General features: G+C 41.7%; 1 protein-coding gene across 4 annotated transcripts in view; it reads right to left on the bottom strand.

Annotated features, from left to right (window-relative positions):
• Positions 1 to 17,022, bottom strand: part of dnmt3ab (DNA (cytosine-5-)-methyltransferase 3 alpha b) — a 288,040-nt gene that overhangs the window by 12,094 nt on the left and 258,924 nt on the right. For 3 of the 4 annotated variants that reach the window (XM_042333222.1, XM_042333221.1, XM_042333220.1), the window contains 2 exons: positions 10,030 to 10,115; positions 3,047 to 3,116 (listed from right to left, as the gene is read on the bottom strand). In XM_042333222.1, coding sequence (XP_042189156.1) covers positions 3,047 to 3,116; positions 10,030 to 10,115 — 156 coding nt within the window. Of the gene's footprint in view, positions 1 to 3,046; positions 3,117 to 10,014; positions 10,116 to 17,022 lie in introns of those variants that run through there. The other variant, XM_042333223.1, reaches the window with a different exon arrangement.

Here is a 17,022-nt window from a genome sequence, read left to right on the forward strand (position 1 = left end):
AAAATACACAACATCCACCAGGCAGCCTCATCCACCTGCCTCTTGTCACCTACCACCACGTCCTCTCTATCCCCCTCACCCTCCCCATCATCTGCTCCTACCACCACCCCCATCCTACATTCCTTCCTCCCCATCTCTCCCTCCTCGCTCTCACCCACCATCACCTCCATGAAACCCACTACCTGCTGCCTCGACCCCCTCCCCACCAGCTTGCTGGTCACCCAGCTCCCCATTCTCTGCTCACTACTGGCTGACTTCATCGACCAATCCCTCTCCTCTGGATCAGTCCCTGCCCCCCTCAAAACTGCTCTCATCACAGTCATCCTCAGAAAACCTTCCCTAGATCCTTCAAATCCCAGCCACTACTGCCCTTTCTAACCTGCCCTTCCTCGCAAAAGTCCCAGAACGTGTTGTTGCCAATCAACTTCGTGCACACCTCTCCTCCCACTCCCTCTTCGAACCCCTCCAATCCGGTTTCCGCACTCCCCACAGTACAGAAACTGCGCTTGTGAAAGTCACAAATGACATCCTCTCCATCTGTGACCAGGGCTCTCTCTGCTTCCTTGTACTCCTGGACCTCTCCTCGGCATTCGACACAGTCGATCACGCCATCTTCCTCCACCGCCTTTCCTCCGTCATCCACCTCAGTGGGACCGCACTCGCCTGGTTCGAGTCCTACCTCACAAACCACCAGCAGTACATCTGCACAAACGGCTTCTCCTCCCGCTCTCACCCAGTTACCTGTGGGGTACCCCAAGGATCCATCCTTGGCTCCTTCCTCTTTCTGATGTACATGCTCCCTCTTGGGGATGTCATCTGCAGACATGGGGTGTATTTCCACATGTATGCGGATGACATCCAACTTTATTTTTCCACCTCTCTTTGCGGCCCCCAGTCCCCTGATGTTCTGTCAGCCTGCCTGTCAGATCTCAGGGGCTGGATGAGCGCGAACTTCCTTCAGCTGAACGTTGACAAGATGGAAGCCATACTCTTTGGCTCTTGTCAACGTCGAAAATCTCATGGCTCTCACCTCCTCCACCTACCCGACCTCCTCCTAAAACTCTCCGAATCCGCATGCAACCTAAACGTCAGGATCGACCCCCAATTATCCTTCCTCCCCCACATCCGGTCCCTCACCAGCACCGCCTTCTTCCACCTCCGATGCATCGCCCATCTCCGCCAATACCTCTCTCCGAAAGCTGCTGAAACCCTAGTCCCTCCCTTTGTCACCTCTTGGCTGGACTATTCAAATGCCCTCCTTGCCGGTCTCCCCTCCACTACCATCCATAAAATCCAGATCATTCAAAACTCTGCTGCCCGCATTCTCACCCACACCGAACTCTGCTTCCCGATCGCCCCAGCCGTTGCCAGACTGCATTGGCTGCCTGTCCCAGAGAGCATCGACTTCAAGATCCTCACCCTTGTATTCAAATCCCTCTACTCCTCTGCATCCCCCTACCTCTCTGACCTCCTCTCTCCTCAAAACACAACCCATTGCCTTCATTCTTTCGGGTCCAGCCTTCTCCTCGTCCCCCGAGTCCTCCGCTCCACCCTTGGCGGCTGTGCCTTCAGCCATTATGCCCCGAGGCTCTGGAATTCCCTTCCTCACTCCCTTTGTCTCGCCCCCTCTCTTCCTATTTTCAGGTCCCTGCTGAAGACCTTTCTTTTCGACTGTGCCTTTGGTCACCTTCCTCCCCATCCCCCTGACTCAGCCCCGGGATCCGTTACTGTGAAGCACTCTGAGACGCCGTCCGGCGTGGAGGGCGCTATATAAATTCAAGTTATTGTTGTTGTTGTATTACATTTGTATAGCACCTTTCACATTGTGAGGACATCCAAAGATGCTGGACCGTCAGGGATTTGGACCTGAGCAGGGGTTTGTGATCACCAATGGTGGCGGGTAGGGAGGGTCTTCAGACGTGCCTTGAAGGAGTCAAGGGAGGGTACAAGGCGAAGGGACTGTGGGATGGAGTTCCAAAGGGTGAAGGCAGAGAGGCAGAAGGCCTGACAACCGTTGGTGGTGTTGCCCGGGAGTGGGACAAGGAGCAAGCCGCAGCTTGCTGAGCGGAGGGAACGGACAGGTTGATATGGCGTCAATAGGTCACAGAGGTAGGAAGGGTCAAGGCCATGGAGTGCTTTGAAGGTGAGGATGAGCAATTTGAACTCTATCCTCTGTGGGATAGGGAGCCAGTGGAACCAAGCGAGGGAGGGGGTGGTGTGGGAGCCTGGTGTGGGAGAAGACACAAGCTACAGAGTTCTGGATGATCTGCAGCTTGTGGAGGGAAGAGTTGGGAAGGCCGACAAGCAGAAAGTTGGCCTAGTCGAGCCTAGATGTAATAAATGCATGGCTTAAAACGGCAATATTGGTGAATTAAATGTTATCTTGTGGTTCTCATGTTGTTTGACTTCATTCATACAATGCACAATATATTTTATGATTGTATATTGTATGATATGTCATATATCTGCTGCATTGGCTAGGATTTTCCTTATTCCACAAAGTACTAGGTTCAAATTGCATTGATACACATACAGCTGATTTTAAAGCAGTACTAAAAAGTTTGGACTTTTACTTGTTATTAAAATCACAATAGTACACAGCTAAAAGTGTTTGGGATTATATTAGCTGTAGGTTATAAGGCAGTGCACACTAATAATAACTTGAATAATAATCTGTCATTTCATAGAGCATTTGTTTCAACTGTTTCAATAGCAATCTTGTTGCTTTATCATAGAAAAAAATCACAATAACATGGCAATGACTAAAAATTACTGAAAGCAGTAAAGATACCTCCTGCTAAAGTGCCTACATTATGGGGCAATGCAACAGATCCTTTAATACAGCAGTTAAAGAACATTTAAAGAATAGCGTTGGTGTGTTAGATATCTAAAAGAGATCAAGAAAAGCAAATCAGTACGCATCTGCCTTCTTTTGTTATCGCCTTAGAATCATTATCCAGCTCTGCCAGACATTCAGGATGTCTTCCCCAAAGACTTTAATATTACATAACAAACAGAAGATTATTATGGAGTTACTACCACTGACCTTAGCTGTCCTGCCGTGCTCCAGACAGGTCTGAAGTTCAAGTTTATCATTACACGTGGCAACCAGTGGTCTAAGAAAGAAAAGAACATGTTATCAGTTTTGCAATGTGGAGGATTCATGAAACTGCACTGACACATTCTGGCCCCTTTCCTATGAGACAAAACATTATAACTAGGACAAGAACGAAGAACAAACCCTTTTACCTTCTCTGTAATTGTTATTGCCTCCTGGATACAAAGACCTTATTTTGAATTGTGTACTGCCCCAGGACTTAATTCCATACATATGGAGTTAAGTGCAAAAGTTAAGTGCAAAATTGAAAATTTTAAGGTCTCCTAAAGGCCATGAAAAAAAATGTGGATATCAATGGTGGAGTTTTCCTCCATTATTATTCCTGGCCATTACAAAGCACAAATCAACATATGTGTGCTGCTTTGCTTACTTCAGTAAGCTGTGGCAGGGCTGGCTACAGGTTTTAACAATAATTTACATGTATAGCACCTTTCACATTCAGTTTTACTTTCAGAGGATGTCTCAAAGTGCCTCACAAAGCTGACCGTAAACCTAAACTAGTGGGGGTGAATGGTGAGCTGGGATAGGGGGAAGCTGACTGAAAACATGAGCCAAAGGATAGATCTTAAGGTGGGGAGGGAAGAAGTGAGGTGGAGGGACCTTAGGATGGAGTTCCAGAGGGAGAGGCAGAATGGCTGAAAGCTTGTCCATTGATAATAATAATAATCCTTGCATTTGATATAGAGCCTTATCACGTTTTCGAGAAGTCTCAAAGCACTTCACAGAATATACTGTACAGTGAATTGACTATGTTTTGCAGGTGAAACGCGGCAGCCAATTGCTCACAGTAGTGTCCCACAAACAGCTGTGGACTGAGTGACCAATTTTTTTTAAGGAATTATTATGATCCGCCAATTGACGAACAACCGGGTTCCTACTTACTGCTAGGTAAACAGAGGTTTGTGGAGTAAGAAAACTTGCCCAACGTTTTGCCCTGCCGTGAATTGAACCCAGGTCTCTCGCTCTAACCACTGAGTTACAGGACTACAGAGTTCCAGAGAAAGAGGCAGAATGGCTGAAAGCTTGTCCACCAATGGGGAGATAGGAGAGTTTCAGGAGAGGTGCTAAGGCACAAATTCAGAAGACTGATTTAGCTGAGGCTATGGCTCAATGGTAGACTTTGGTGTGGTCCAGCCAAATTTGGCAATGAAGTGTGAAGTCAGATTTAACTTCTGCTTTCAGCATCACAGGCCCTGGACCACAGGGAGTGGAGGTGGCTGTCAAACCACTGAGTCTTGCAGGGGTATGTTTGGGATGTGATAAGAGACAAAGTATTGGAAGATGGAGGTGAGGGAGTTGTGCAGTATGTTGACACAAAGAATGTGGTTGAGGTAGAAGGAGGACAAGAGGCAGGAGGCTTCTGATTTACATTCACTTTAACCCATTGTTTGGCTACTTACAATACGCTTCCTGTCCACTTTAGACAAGAAGCCCATAATATAATAATAATCCTTTTGCAGCCAATTGCGCACAGCAGTGCCCCACAAACAGTCGTGGATTGAGTGACCAAATTATTATTGTTTTTGTTGAGAGATTATTGTCTCCGGAAAAGCGATCCGCCAATCGACTAACAACCAAGTTTCTACTTACTGCTAGGTAAGTTGAGCCGTGTGGAGTAAGAAAATTTACCCAACATTTCACCCTTCCGGGAATTAAACCCAGGTCTCTCGCTTGCGAGGCGAGTGCTCTAACCACTGAACTACAGGACTTCACAAACAAACACATAATCAACACACTCCTACTGAGTTCATCTTATTGTAAGATAAAATATTTGTTTTTGTCCTGTTCACCAAGAGGCCAACCTGGCCTGCAGTCCTCCAAGACACTGTTGGTGATGGACCAGCCAGCCTGTCTTATTGGCAGGATTTGAAAGGGTACACCAAATACTGGAACAGGGATGCTTCCCACTCAGCTCCTATTAAATTTTGCTGAACAAGCAGTGAAGGCTGCTTGCAGTGCTCTCAATGGCAAACACTCAGTTTTAGCTGGTTATACTCCTGCAGTATCCTATGTATACTCTGGGGTCTCCACGAATTGGCTCTCGCCAACCTGCACCTAATATGTTCCAGAAGAAGGTAAGCAGGGTGTATTCTATAGGCTGAGTAATAATCCTTAATAATAATAATCCTTACATTTGATATAGCGCCTTATCACATTGGTGAGAATTCTCAAAGCATTTCATTAAATATATTGTAAAATGTATTTTGTGGGCAAAATGTGGAGCCAATTGTGCACAGCAATGTCCCACAAACAGTCATGGATTGGCTGAACAGATTATTTTTTTTGAGGGATTATTACCCCCGGAAAGCGATTCACCAATCGACTAATAACCGGGTTCCTACTTATTGCTAGGTAAACAAAGGTGTGTGGAGTAAGAAAACTTGCCTAAGGTTTCGCCCCACCCGGGAATCCAACCCGGGTTCTCTCGCTTGCGAGGAGAGCGCACTAACCACTACGCTACAGGACTCCACAGTCCTATAAAAGAGAAATTTCCATGTTTAGGTGGCATGCACATATGGACCTCTCAGTTTGGTTTGCATATTGTTAAGCATGATGACGGGTTGTGCATGTCAAGTCACTTGGCTGATGGAAAAGAAAAAGAAAATTAGCCTAAAATGTAGTGATCTTCCCAGTAACTAGCAAAACATTATTGTAGTGAGTAGTTCAGATTGACTACTGGGACTCTAAATGGGAGTCCAGGTTTAAAAGTTAGATTTACTCTGCTACTGCTATTAATTCTTCTGTACAACAGGAATTCATAATCTTAGCACAACAAACGATGTACCTAACATTTTAAAGGTTAAGCTTTACATTACAATAACAACTTGCGTTTATACAGTGCCCTTCACGCAGGTAGCATCTCAGTTCGCTTAAATTATTCAGATTAATATATATATTATGTGAATATAACATGGAACAAGACCAAAGATACATAAAACAATTATTCTACAATTTGTATACTGATCAAAGAAAGAGATCATGCATACTCCTGAGTACAAACCTGTTAAACAGCTGCACGAAAAGGGATGAATAAGCCTTTTGCATAAATTAATACTTACTATTAGACGATGGTGGATTAAACACCCAAGCTTAACTGAACCACATTTCCCCAAAATTAAATAAGAGCAGCAGTGAACATCACATTTTATAGCTTTTCTCAAGTTATCCTACATGATCCTTTTCCGAAGGACTTACTTACTGTTCGTACGAAAATCCTGACATAGATCAAAGATGGGAGCATTCTGAGATTTTCAGTTCCATAATCTACATTTCAGGATGGCAAAAATCAATATATCTACTTTATTAATCTGCCAATACCATGATCAACAGCCATATCAGGAGAATGACCCAGCAGACAGAATGTGAGATTTTATGGAATTTAGATATTCATAATGTAATAACATTGTTATGCGCAGTTATCTTCAAGAGACTTCACTTTAGGACACAAAATGGTTCAGATCAAAATGGCAGATGCTGGGGTCAATATTTTTCAGGACATCTGAAGAATTTGGAAGATACTGAATATTTCTTCAATTTAATTACAGATTGGCAAAAAGGTGCATTTATCTCCATATTTCCAGGATTCATCATTAACTTCTCATCTTCTTTCCCTATACTGTACTGATGGATACCAATCAACAAAACGGCTGTTGGTGAAAAGGTGGAACCAATTTTTGATGATGAAGGTGATGGACTGGGTAAGTGGGAGAAGTGGCATTTCAAAATGAGACTAATCAGATGAGCCATATGATCTTTTTAGGTCTTTCGCATGGCCAAATTCCTGTGTAACTAAGAGTAGATGCTTAACAGCAGGTGTTTTGTAGCTTATGCCTTGCCCTCGGGAGCTAAGAAAACAGGAGGCATAAAAATATACTGTATTATGCCCTTCTAAAATTTATGTGGAGTTCATCTTCTTTCCTACTGCAAATGACTGAATACATGACAAACATGTGTACTGTAATTGGAGCATGGTAAATTAGAAATGGGAAAGGGGGTGTATAGACCTAAATTGCAGTTCAATTCACAAATGATGTTTTGGGGTTTATATGACACAACACTGTTGCACTGATTCTGAATTACTTATTCAGGAATTCCAGATGACATTTCAGATCTATTTTTAAATTCATTTGCAAGTTATACATTCAAAATTTCAATACTTATATAATCATGTAGTGTTGCTAAAATATGCTTCTCTGTTATTGTTACCACAATTTGGGTGTAAACTATTTTTGAGCTGAAAATCAGCCAAGAAATGAAAGGCATTTACAAACACTTTATGCGGAGGTTCTTCTGCTTTACGCCTCACTCTGACAGCTGCCTGAGATTGTGGAATCACAGCCATGTATCTTTCTACTCTGTGACTTAGTAATTTGGTGCATTGATAAGTTGTTCTCTCCACTGGAGAATGAATGAGAATCAAATTTAAAACTATTGAAGAGAAAGTAAAATGTCAGTGATAACCGGTTCAAATTCATATGAGCAACCTAGTTACTAGCCAGTGATGAAGGAAGTAGAGACAGTGCATGTCGAGTGCAGAAGTATGCAGCAAATGTCTACGAATGACTGACAAAGAGCAGATGGATGACAGATACAGAAGGCTAATCTCAGGCTTGTTTGTTTTTTTGCAGCAAGGAGGAGTAATACTGAAAAACACAGGATAAAAACTGTACATTGACCTCCATATATGGTTTACTTCATGATTATTATGTGGTAATAGATATCCTTTGACAAATAAAGCATAATTATGAGTTATTTAGCTTGTGTGCCTCCTCTGCTTACAGAAGGAAGGGCTATGCCATCTGTTCACAGGGCTATGGCTAAGTCAGTTTCAATATTTGCCAACAGCTTTATTCATAGTAATTATCAGGGTTACTCACAAGCTTTTGGGACTGGCATTATATCTATTTAAATAGCAAATGGATTTTGCTTGTAGGAATTTTATGTAATTTCCATTGGTTTCAAATGCTTTACTGTATATTATTCCCAAAGCAATAACTAATTTTGTATGTTTGTCCAATAATAATATGACTATTCCACACATAGGTGTGTGGTTAATATTATCACAGTATCATATGACTTGTCTTATTGAAAGAATTTTGAAATACTCAGCTGCTCACTTAAAGAGGGGAATGTTGGCTTAAGGAGGCATTTGAACAATCTAAAATAGGAAACAGCTTATGTTCCTGCTAACAAGCATGTTCTCAAACTCCCAGGTGAACTCTCCCTGTGGAATGCATGTTCTAGAGCTGTCAGGTGAATATATCACATGGCTGATACTGGTTTGTAAAAAATACATTTCTTAATCAGTTGTATCCAAACTGCTGCTTCCTGATAGTCCCTCTCCTGTTAGTGTTGTCAACTTATTCACACTTTGCTTCAGAACGAGAGTTTCCCTGGCAACTGAAGAGGAACCATTTGGTAGGAAATTCAATCGGGAACATGTGAAATCTTTTAAAAGACTGCATATAGAATACAAGGTGTTAAAGCAATTTACATTGTCACTCTCGGGAACTGAGAAGTTTCATCTTTATAAGGGATCTTTCTCAATTTGTCCAGTGTGATCTTGTTAAGAGAAATTTTCTTGTATCTCTACTGGGTTTGGATTCATTTCCATTGGCTTGCCCCTTCTTTAAAAAGGATAATTGACACCTAGAATGGATCAATTGCCAGAAAAGATGATAGAGGCTAGGCTATGATGCTGGACTCATTTAATAAACTCATTTAAATTGCTACAGTGTATTCTGGGAGAATTAGATCAAATGGACGAAAGATCCTTCTTCATTTGTATCTTTCTATTATTATTACCTCAGGTCATTGTTATGAACTTCATGAATTGCAGCTAAAACTTTAACTAAAGTGTATGTTTAGGAGCATGTGCATGTTTCTCAGTTACATGGTGTATTTGGAATATTTTGTTAGATGTAGGATCCATGAGCACATAATTCTGGAAGCCTGTAAGATACTCATCTAAATGGCGAAGTTCAGAAGATGCCAACCTTTCATGCTGTTTGACGCCATCTATAATTAGGGCATGGTATTCAAACTAAACCCTCTTGAAGCCAAACTTAGAAGTTGTTCATTTTCTGATTACCAACCAGGGATCAATTGGAATCTAAGTCTCTGACTGGAAGCCATGTCTCTGAGGGTTGGGGTTAGCAGATAGCTCAGGAGAATGGTGAAACCTGTCTATTTAGAAGATCATAGAGCTTTTTAAGTGAATACCCAGCAAGTTCGATAAAAGGTTTCAAAAGGGAATTGGATAGGTACTTGAAAAGGAAAAATCTGCAGGGCTCTGGGGTACAAATGGCAGAGTGGGACAAATTGGATTCAAAGAGCCATGCAGGCATAATGGGCCAAATGGCCTCCTTCTGTGCTGTAACATTCTATGATCTGCCAGGAATTTAATCAGGGAGCAAACCATATGGGGGGGAAAAAATGGGAAACAAAACCAACAACACTATTTAAAGATATAAAAATGTTTTTTTTAAGTTTTTCAATGCCTCTTGAGTATTGTATCTGCCTACCAGACAAGGACTAGTTTCAGTAAATTTTACCAGATGGAAAATAATGGAGAAGTGAAGAGGAATGGGAAGCTAATTGTTGTTAATTAGGAAGAACAACAATATAACCCAGCACTGTACCTGCTACCATACAGCATGTTTTGAAGATATCAATAACTTAGGACGACTCTCCCTTTGTTATGGAAAGCAATTGTGCAAAGGATACAAAAAATAATAATTCTGGGATAAATATAGGGTATAAGAATGTTTATCCCTAGTAAAGGAATGCTAACAGCATGAGGTTCCCGTCTACGGGTGTTGCTGGCAACTTGAAAAGGCTGCCGAGTCTTACTCATCAAACTGTCCACTGGCTAATTCTCAATATGGTTCCCTCACCATTCTTTCACCGACCTGTTCATACCAGGAAGGTTACCCCAGAAGTAACGGGCTCGATGGGCAGCAGACACTTCCTTGGCATCAATCATCACAGGATTACACTGCCAGAAAAAGAGGAAAGAGATGAAGTTTATTCATTTCATAAATCTAGTCAAATGTCACCTTTTGAATGGAATCTTTTCCACTTCTATTCCAACATGAAGATTATTTTGCACCATGCATCATTCTTCAGTGGAATCCAGTTCTCAATGGATTATCAATCCACTCCCTAACAAATGTTATGTAAGAGCACATGTTTCTGTTTTCCTTACTTCCATGTGAGGAAATGTTTGTTAACTCAGACCATTCCACAAACATAATACTGTTTAGTGTAAGTCAAGTATATTGCTGCATACACTTATTGCAGCACTTTGATGTTCTAGAAAGAATTATCTTAATTTTCATCAATCATTTTTATGTGAACATCTTGACAAACAAATGATTGTGGTACAAGCTAGGAGGAAGCCTATAAAATTTGTTTGACACTTTAATGTAACTATTAAAATTGTCTGATAAATAATTTGAATTCTGCAACTCTCTTTAAATACTCAGTAGAAAAGCCTGTTGCTCTTTCTTCGTTTCAATGTGATCTGGAGTTATTTACTGAGAATTCAAAGAGAGTTGCAAACAATGAAGTTGGTAAGACCAGCACCAAGTATTTCTAATATTTTCTTAGATAAGGTTATAATCTTTAAAGCACTTCCCCCCGGAGGACATTCTTGGAATCACTGATGATCTGCTTACTAGTCTGTGCTTTATGTGAATTTTCATAAAGAATATCATTCAGTGTAGTCTCGGCAAGGTACATGTATGAATGGGCAATTTGCAAACAACACAAGTTGTGCTTGAGATATAATCAGCAGAGCAGGTCGTCGGACATTTCTCTGATACTGTTGTATTAAATATTTCTTTACAAGTGGCAAAAGAAGACAGCGCTCATTTGATATCAGTATTTTGGACTGAGCCATCCATCACCCCAATCATCAGTCTCTGCATATAGAATTTAATGAGTATGCTTTACAGCACTGAGGGAAAATACACACAACTCATGGGTAAAATTAGGCAACACAGTGTCAACTTGTAAAGCAAGCAGCCTAGTATGTAATATTTTGTTTGATCATCAATGGTTTGTATCTTGTTAAATACAGAAACCATATCCTGTGAAGCACTTTGAAACAATTTGATGACATAATAAGGTGCTATATCAAATGCAGGAAGTATTATTTATTATTACACAGTAGTAACACTGTTTGCACCCATCATCTTAGTAGCATTACATGAATTATTGTTTTTTGCTTTAAAATATAATTTGACAGGAGGGTGTTGTTGTTTTGACAGAAGATGGGAATATTTCCTGGAACATAACAACAGAATCATGTACATTTATAACACAGAAGAAGGCTATTTGGTTCATTGTATCTGTGTTGGCTCTTTGAAAGAGCAGTCCATTCAATTCCATTTACCTCCTTTTTTCCATACCCCTGAAAATGATTTCTTTTTAAGATATATATCTCGCTCCCTCTTTAAAGGTAATATATGTATAGATTTTTAAATGACCACTTCATTTGCCAGGGCATTTCACATTCTAACAGCTCTTTGTTTAAAACATTCCTCCTATCTCTCCCTTTGCTCCCTTGTTAATTACCTGAAATTGATGCCCCTCTGGCCACTAACTCACTGAGTGAACATAATTTCTCTTTACCAACTCTTATTAAAACCCCTTGTAATTTTAAAGACATCTATCATGTCTTTCCTCAACCTTCTCTGTTCCAATGAAAAGAGGCCCAGATCCTCTAGTCTCTGTTTATGGGTCCAACCACTTATTCTTAGTATCAGTCTGCTAAATCTCTTCACCATCTCTAAAGCCCTGGGATACTTCCAAGTGGAGGTGACCAAAACTGGACACAATAAATGCAGTATAATTAATGATTTATGCAAGTTAGGCATCATATGGAATATAAATACTCAATGAAGCACAGAACTTACCTTTTGAAGCTTAAAAATAACCATCTCACCTACAGAGCATTTCTCATCCTAACAGCTCTTTATTCAAAACATTCCGACTAATCTTGTTTGACCCACAACTATTCTTTCTACCCGATATCCGTGCCATATCCCACTCTGCCTTTCCTCACCTCCGCAATATCGCCCAAGCTCCGCCACTGTCTCACACCACAGGCCGCCGAGACCCTCATACATGCTTTCATTACATCCAGGCTCGACTACACAAACTCTCTGCTTGTCGGTCTCCCCAACTCCTCCCTCCATAGGCTGGCGATCATCCAGAACTCTGATGCCCGTATCCTCTCCCGCACCAGGCTCCGCAACCCTATCACCCCCATCCTCGCCCGACTCCACTGGCTTCCCATCACACAGTGGATACAGTTCAAGATCCTAGTCCTCACCTCCATGGTCTTGCTCCTCTCTGCCTCTGTGACCTTCTAATCCCCTACCAACGTGCCTGCTTCTTCCGCTCAGCGGTCTCCGGCCTGCTTCACGTCCCCCGCCTTGCTCGCCTCACCATTGGCGGGTGGCCCTTCTACCACTCTGCCCCCCCCTCTGGAACTCCATACCGCAGTCCCTCTGCCTCACCCCCTCCCTTGCCTCCTTCAAGACCCGTCTGAAGATCCTCCTCTTCAACCGTGCCTTTGGTCACCCTCCTTCCCCCCTTGCCCTCCACCATCCCTGATCCGAACCCCCAGCTCAGGTCCAAAACACTGATTATCCGGGGCCTTGGGACGTCCTCCTGACGTGAAAGGTGTTATGCAAATTTAATTTTGCTGTTGTTGTTAATCTTTCCATTTGCTTCCTTGATTAAAAATTGGGGATAGAGTTCATGTTAGACAGATTGAACATTGTCTGTGTGGAAGAAGTAGGCTTGATCTGCCAAATTGGCTTTTCTTGTCGACATTTTCTTAAAATTCTTAGAACTGCCGATTTACTGACTGCATTGATTTTTTTGTTTTCCCTGGTATATCTTTTGAGTGAAATGTGCTAGCATCAAGTTTCCACAGATTTTCCTGACAATTGTCAGTTGGAGGCCAATATCTTCAATGCCAAAGACATGGATTCTTGTCTTCAGGGGTTTTCAGTCTTCTGCGTCTCTTGTTGGCCAGATTGTGTAGCCTCCAGTATACTCCAGCACTCTGAAGATCCTGGACACTTTGATACTGAACATTAATGATGTAAATTAACATACCTGCCATAATTTAAAGAGGGATGATTAAAAAAAAGGTAAACATTACATGGATGAGATTGTTAGCGCTTGTTTTTGTGGGATATGGATACTTGCATTCTGCGTATGCATAGGGCTTGAAATATTCATGGGATTGGGGAGATACTCTCGTAAATGAGAAATAATATCATATTTTCCTGTGACATCAAGCTCAGATATAAATGGCTTTAGGCCGCATTTGCAGACCTGTGTGGTGCATCTTCACTTGCCAAAAGCAAGTTTAAGGGTACATTTCAATGTAAAGAAGCTGGAAGGTTTAGTGAGGAGAATCTTAAACCATGTAATAGGACTCGCACAGCGCTGACCATGGCTCTCAAGTTTTATGGCACAGGTGTCTTCTTGGAGACGGTGCTTATGTCCTCAAGGCATGGCTCCTAACCACTGTGTGAAATCATGTACCCAGGACGATAAACTGTACAATGCTTTGCATATTTTCATATAGGTGATCACTGATGACATCTTTGAGGTCTTGAAACAAATCAATTGTTTAAATCAATCGGGTGGTTATTTGCACTACAAGCCTAAGAAAGTCTGTAAAATAATTATAGTCTTTTCCATAACATTGCAAAGGAGAATGACATTCCTAACCCAGGAAATCTAGATAAACACCAACATATTTTGTTTCAGTGGGAGGCAGGAGAAGATGAAGCCTCTGATGAGTAGGATGACAGTCATTCAACAGGCAGAGCTGTTTGACAGTGGTATGATCAGCAACAACCCATTGAGAGCAATGTCCACGGCATCCTATGCACGATTGCTATTGGGAGGGTGAGGATACTTTACTATTGTGAGTGTGGAGCAGGTAGTGTTATGGGAAGGTGTTTGGAAGGCATGTTTATTTACTCTTGAATATTTCTTCTTATAATAATAATAATCCTTGCATTTGATATAGCGCTTTTCACGTCAGGAGGACGTCCCAAAGCGCTTCACAGAACACACTGTAAAGTGAATTGACTGTATATTTGTGGGCGAACGCGGCAGCCAATTGCGCACAGCAATGTCCCACAAACAGTCGTAGATTGAAAATTACCAATTTTATTATTGTTTTGGGTTTTGGAGGGATTATTATTAGACGTGTGGAGTAAGGAAACTTGCTCAAGGTTTCGCCCTGCCTGGAATTGAACTCAGGTCTCTCACTTGCAAAGCGAGTGCTCTAACCACTGAGCTACAGGACTTGGGGATGTTCTTGAAAAGTTTCAAGACAATTCAAATGTTACACAAATTATTTTATATCAAATTAATAAAATTCAAAAAACAAACTATATATATTAACATTTCCTATCTGTGCATCTATACTCTGTGTGCTATGGTGTGTACTTGCTTTTTCCAACTCTGTTTGCAAGCCTGTGCATCTAACTATTGTGTGAGAGAGACAGAAAGTGATTTTTTCAATGGTCTTTCCCTTGGAGGAAAGGGGATGTGAGAAAGAGGCTGAAAAGAGCAGCCTTTCCTGCTGGTAACTTGACCTCCCCAGGAGCTTGTGCACATAGGTAGGTCCCTTTCAATGGATGCAAAGGTGGTCCGGGGATATTTGAAGCCTCCAATGTACTGTAAAGATTGAGCCTCCAGCGTACTGTAAAGATGCTGTGCAGCCTCCAGCATACTGTGAAGATATGTTCACAATGCCCTTGTCTCTTCTCAGTCTCCTCCATCATGTTGAATGGAACATGTTGCCTACTAGGCCAACTACTCAGCAGCAGATTTTCCTCCATCAGAGTTTTAGAAACCTGAGGAAAAGGATGAGTCTCTAAAGGCAGTAGTGCTAGGATGTTTTCTATTCAACCTTTCTTGTGTCACATCAGGTCTGCTTCCTCAAAGAGATTGGTGAAGATTCTCTAGACAGAGGTTCAAGGCTAAGATGCCTCCAACTGCCCCCTCCTCTGCCATGATCTGGTATTCCACCAATGAATATTTTTTCTTAGGAATATATATGGTGATTCCTAAGGTGATTTGTAGTGTACCTTCATTCCTGTACTTCTTACTCAACTCAGGCTCCTTGGGTATTCCCTTGAGGAGTTCTGTATTGATGATAGATGGAATCATTTAATAATAATCCTTGCATTTGATATAGAGTCTTATCACGTCATTGAAACATCTCAAAGCGCTTCACAGAAGCTTTTTCCATCAATAGTTTTTCTTCAATAAATTTGCCCCCAACTGTCCCCTTTCTTGTTTGTGAACTTATTCTGCAAAACAATAATACAAACATAATATTAGCCATTGATTTTATCACCAGTAACTTGACTTCCAATTCCAAAGCTTAGAATAATTGTCTTACCGTGGAACTTCTGCTGTCACTGAACTTTTTCTGGATCAAGTGATTCAAAGGTTTTGTCCACAGTATTCATCCCCGCTATCTCCGCCATTGTGTTCTCCGAGCTTGGTGTCTGGAGGTGGGAGTTGCAGCCCTGAAGCACAGCTTTTGGTTGTTCGCCAAGCACTGGATATGGACAACCTGGGCATCCTCTGAACAGCGACCTTTGCTCTTTGATGGGCTTGGCTTCTCCTTGGCTCCTCAGCCAATTCCTTCTTCCATTGAAACCATTGTATATAGATGTGAAATAACTTTAACACCTCCAGTCATATCATCTTGTTGTCTTTGCAAAGCTAAAGTGGGAGCCTCATTCTAAAAATGGCTTCAGATTGATTATGGTCAATACCTCTTTGCAGTGCCTGATCCACTTTGTTAATAATTCGACAGGTAAGAGTATAGTGTTTATTTCACTAATATCAACTATATATATATGACAAACAGTAAAGTTCAACAATCTACAATCAAACCAGTATATCAACACAATAGTCCACAACATACAACAACACGGATATACAAACCAAATATTAGAGAAACAACAGCAGGCACTCAGGAATTGCTCAGTATTCCAGACAAAACAATACGCCCGAGAAATAACCTCAACATACACAGCAGAGATCAGCCCCTGGAAATCCCTCAGGGACAAGTGATTCTGTAATAAAAAACTTAATAGGGACTGGCGCTCGGTAAACCCTCGGACACAACCAATCTATAAAAACAATACTTAGTCACAGAACTATCACACAGAATCACAGGGAGTGGCTCCTGTAAACTCCACAAAAACAATCAGCTTTTAGCCCTGCACCTCCCTCGTGCTGCCTAACCTGACTTCTGTGTTGGTGTTTCAAACGGACCAACCACCACTACTCTTATCACTTCTCTGCCTAGCAAACAGAACCAAAAATATATTACCCGTTCCCGATGTATGGACAACAATGGCAGGAGGGAGACTTTCACTTCTCAACTTAGGATGCTTCCCCAACTGTTGTGTTCCAAGCATTCCATTCTCACTAATGTATCCAGTACAGACAGTTCCTCCATTTGTTGCTATTCTGCCCTATCTTCTAGGTCCAGCTCCCTTCTTACCTCATGACAGGCAAGGCCTTGAGCAACATTTCTGCCAATGTACCAATTGATACTGGCTATCAATCATATTCATTGCGTTAAAGTCCAGTGTGTTTACAGCAGCTGGCACCAAGGTGACTGCCTCTCTTTTGCTGACAGAGCCAGTCTCCGCAATTCTGTGGTTACAACGATTTCTAAAAACACTTAATACATAATCATATATCATATATGCATATTCGCTCTATAGATATATAGTAATCAAAAGAACACATTTTGATAAAACCTATACTAACATTCCTCACCTTGAGGGGAAGATACCCAAGTATTGACCCCTCATTTACGCATTAGAAACGCCAAA

Source organism: Callorhinchus milii, unplaced genomic scaffold, assembly GCF_018977255.1.
Source record: "Callorhinchus milii isolate IMCB2004 unplaced genomic scaffold, IMCB_Cmil_1.0 Scaffold3, whole genome shotgun sequence".
Taxonomy (NCBI): domain Eukaryota; kingdom Metazoa; phylum Chordata; class Chondrichthyes; order Chimaeriformes; family Callorhinchidae; genus Callorhinchus; species Callorhinchus milii.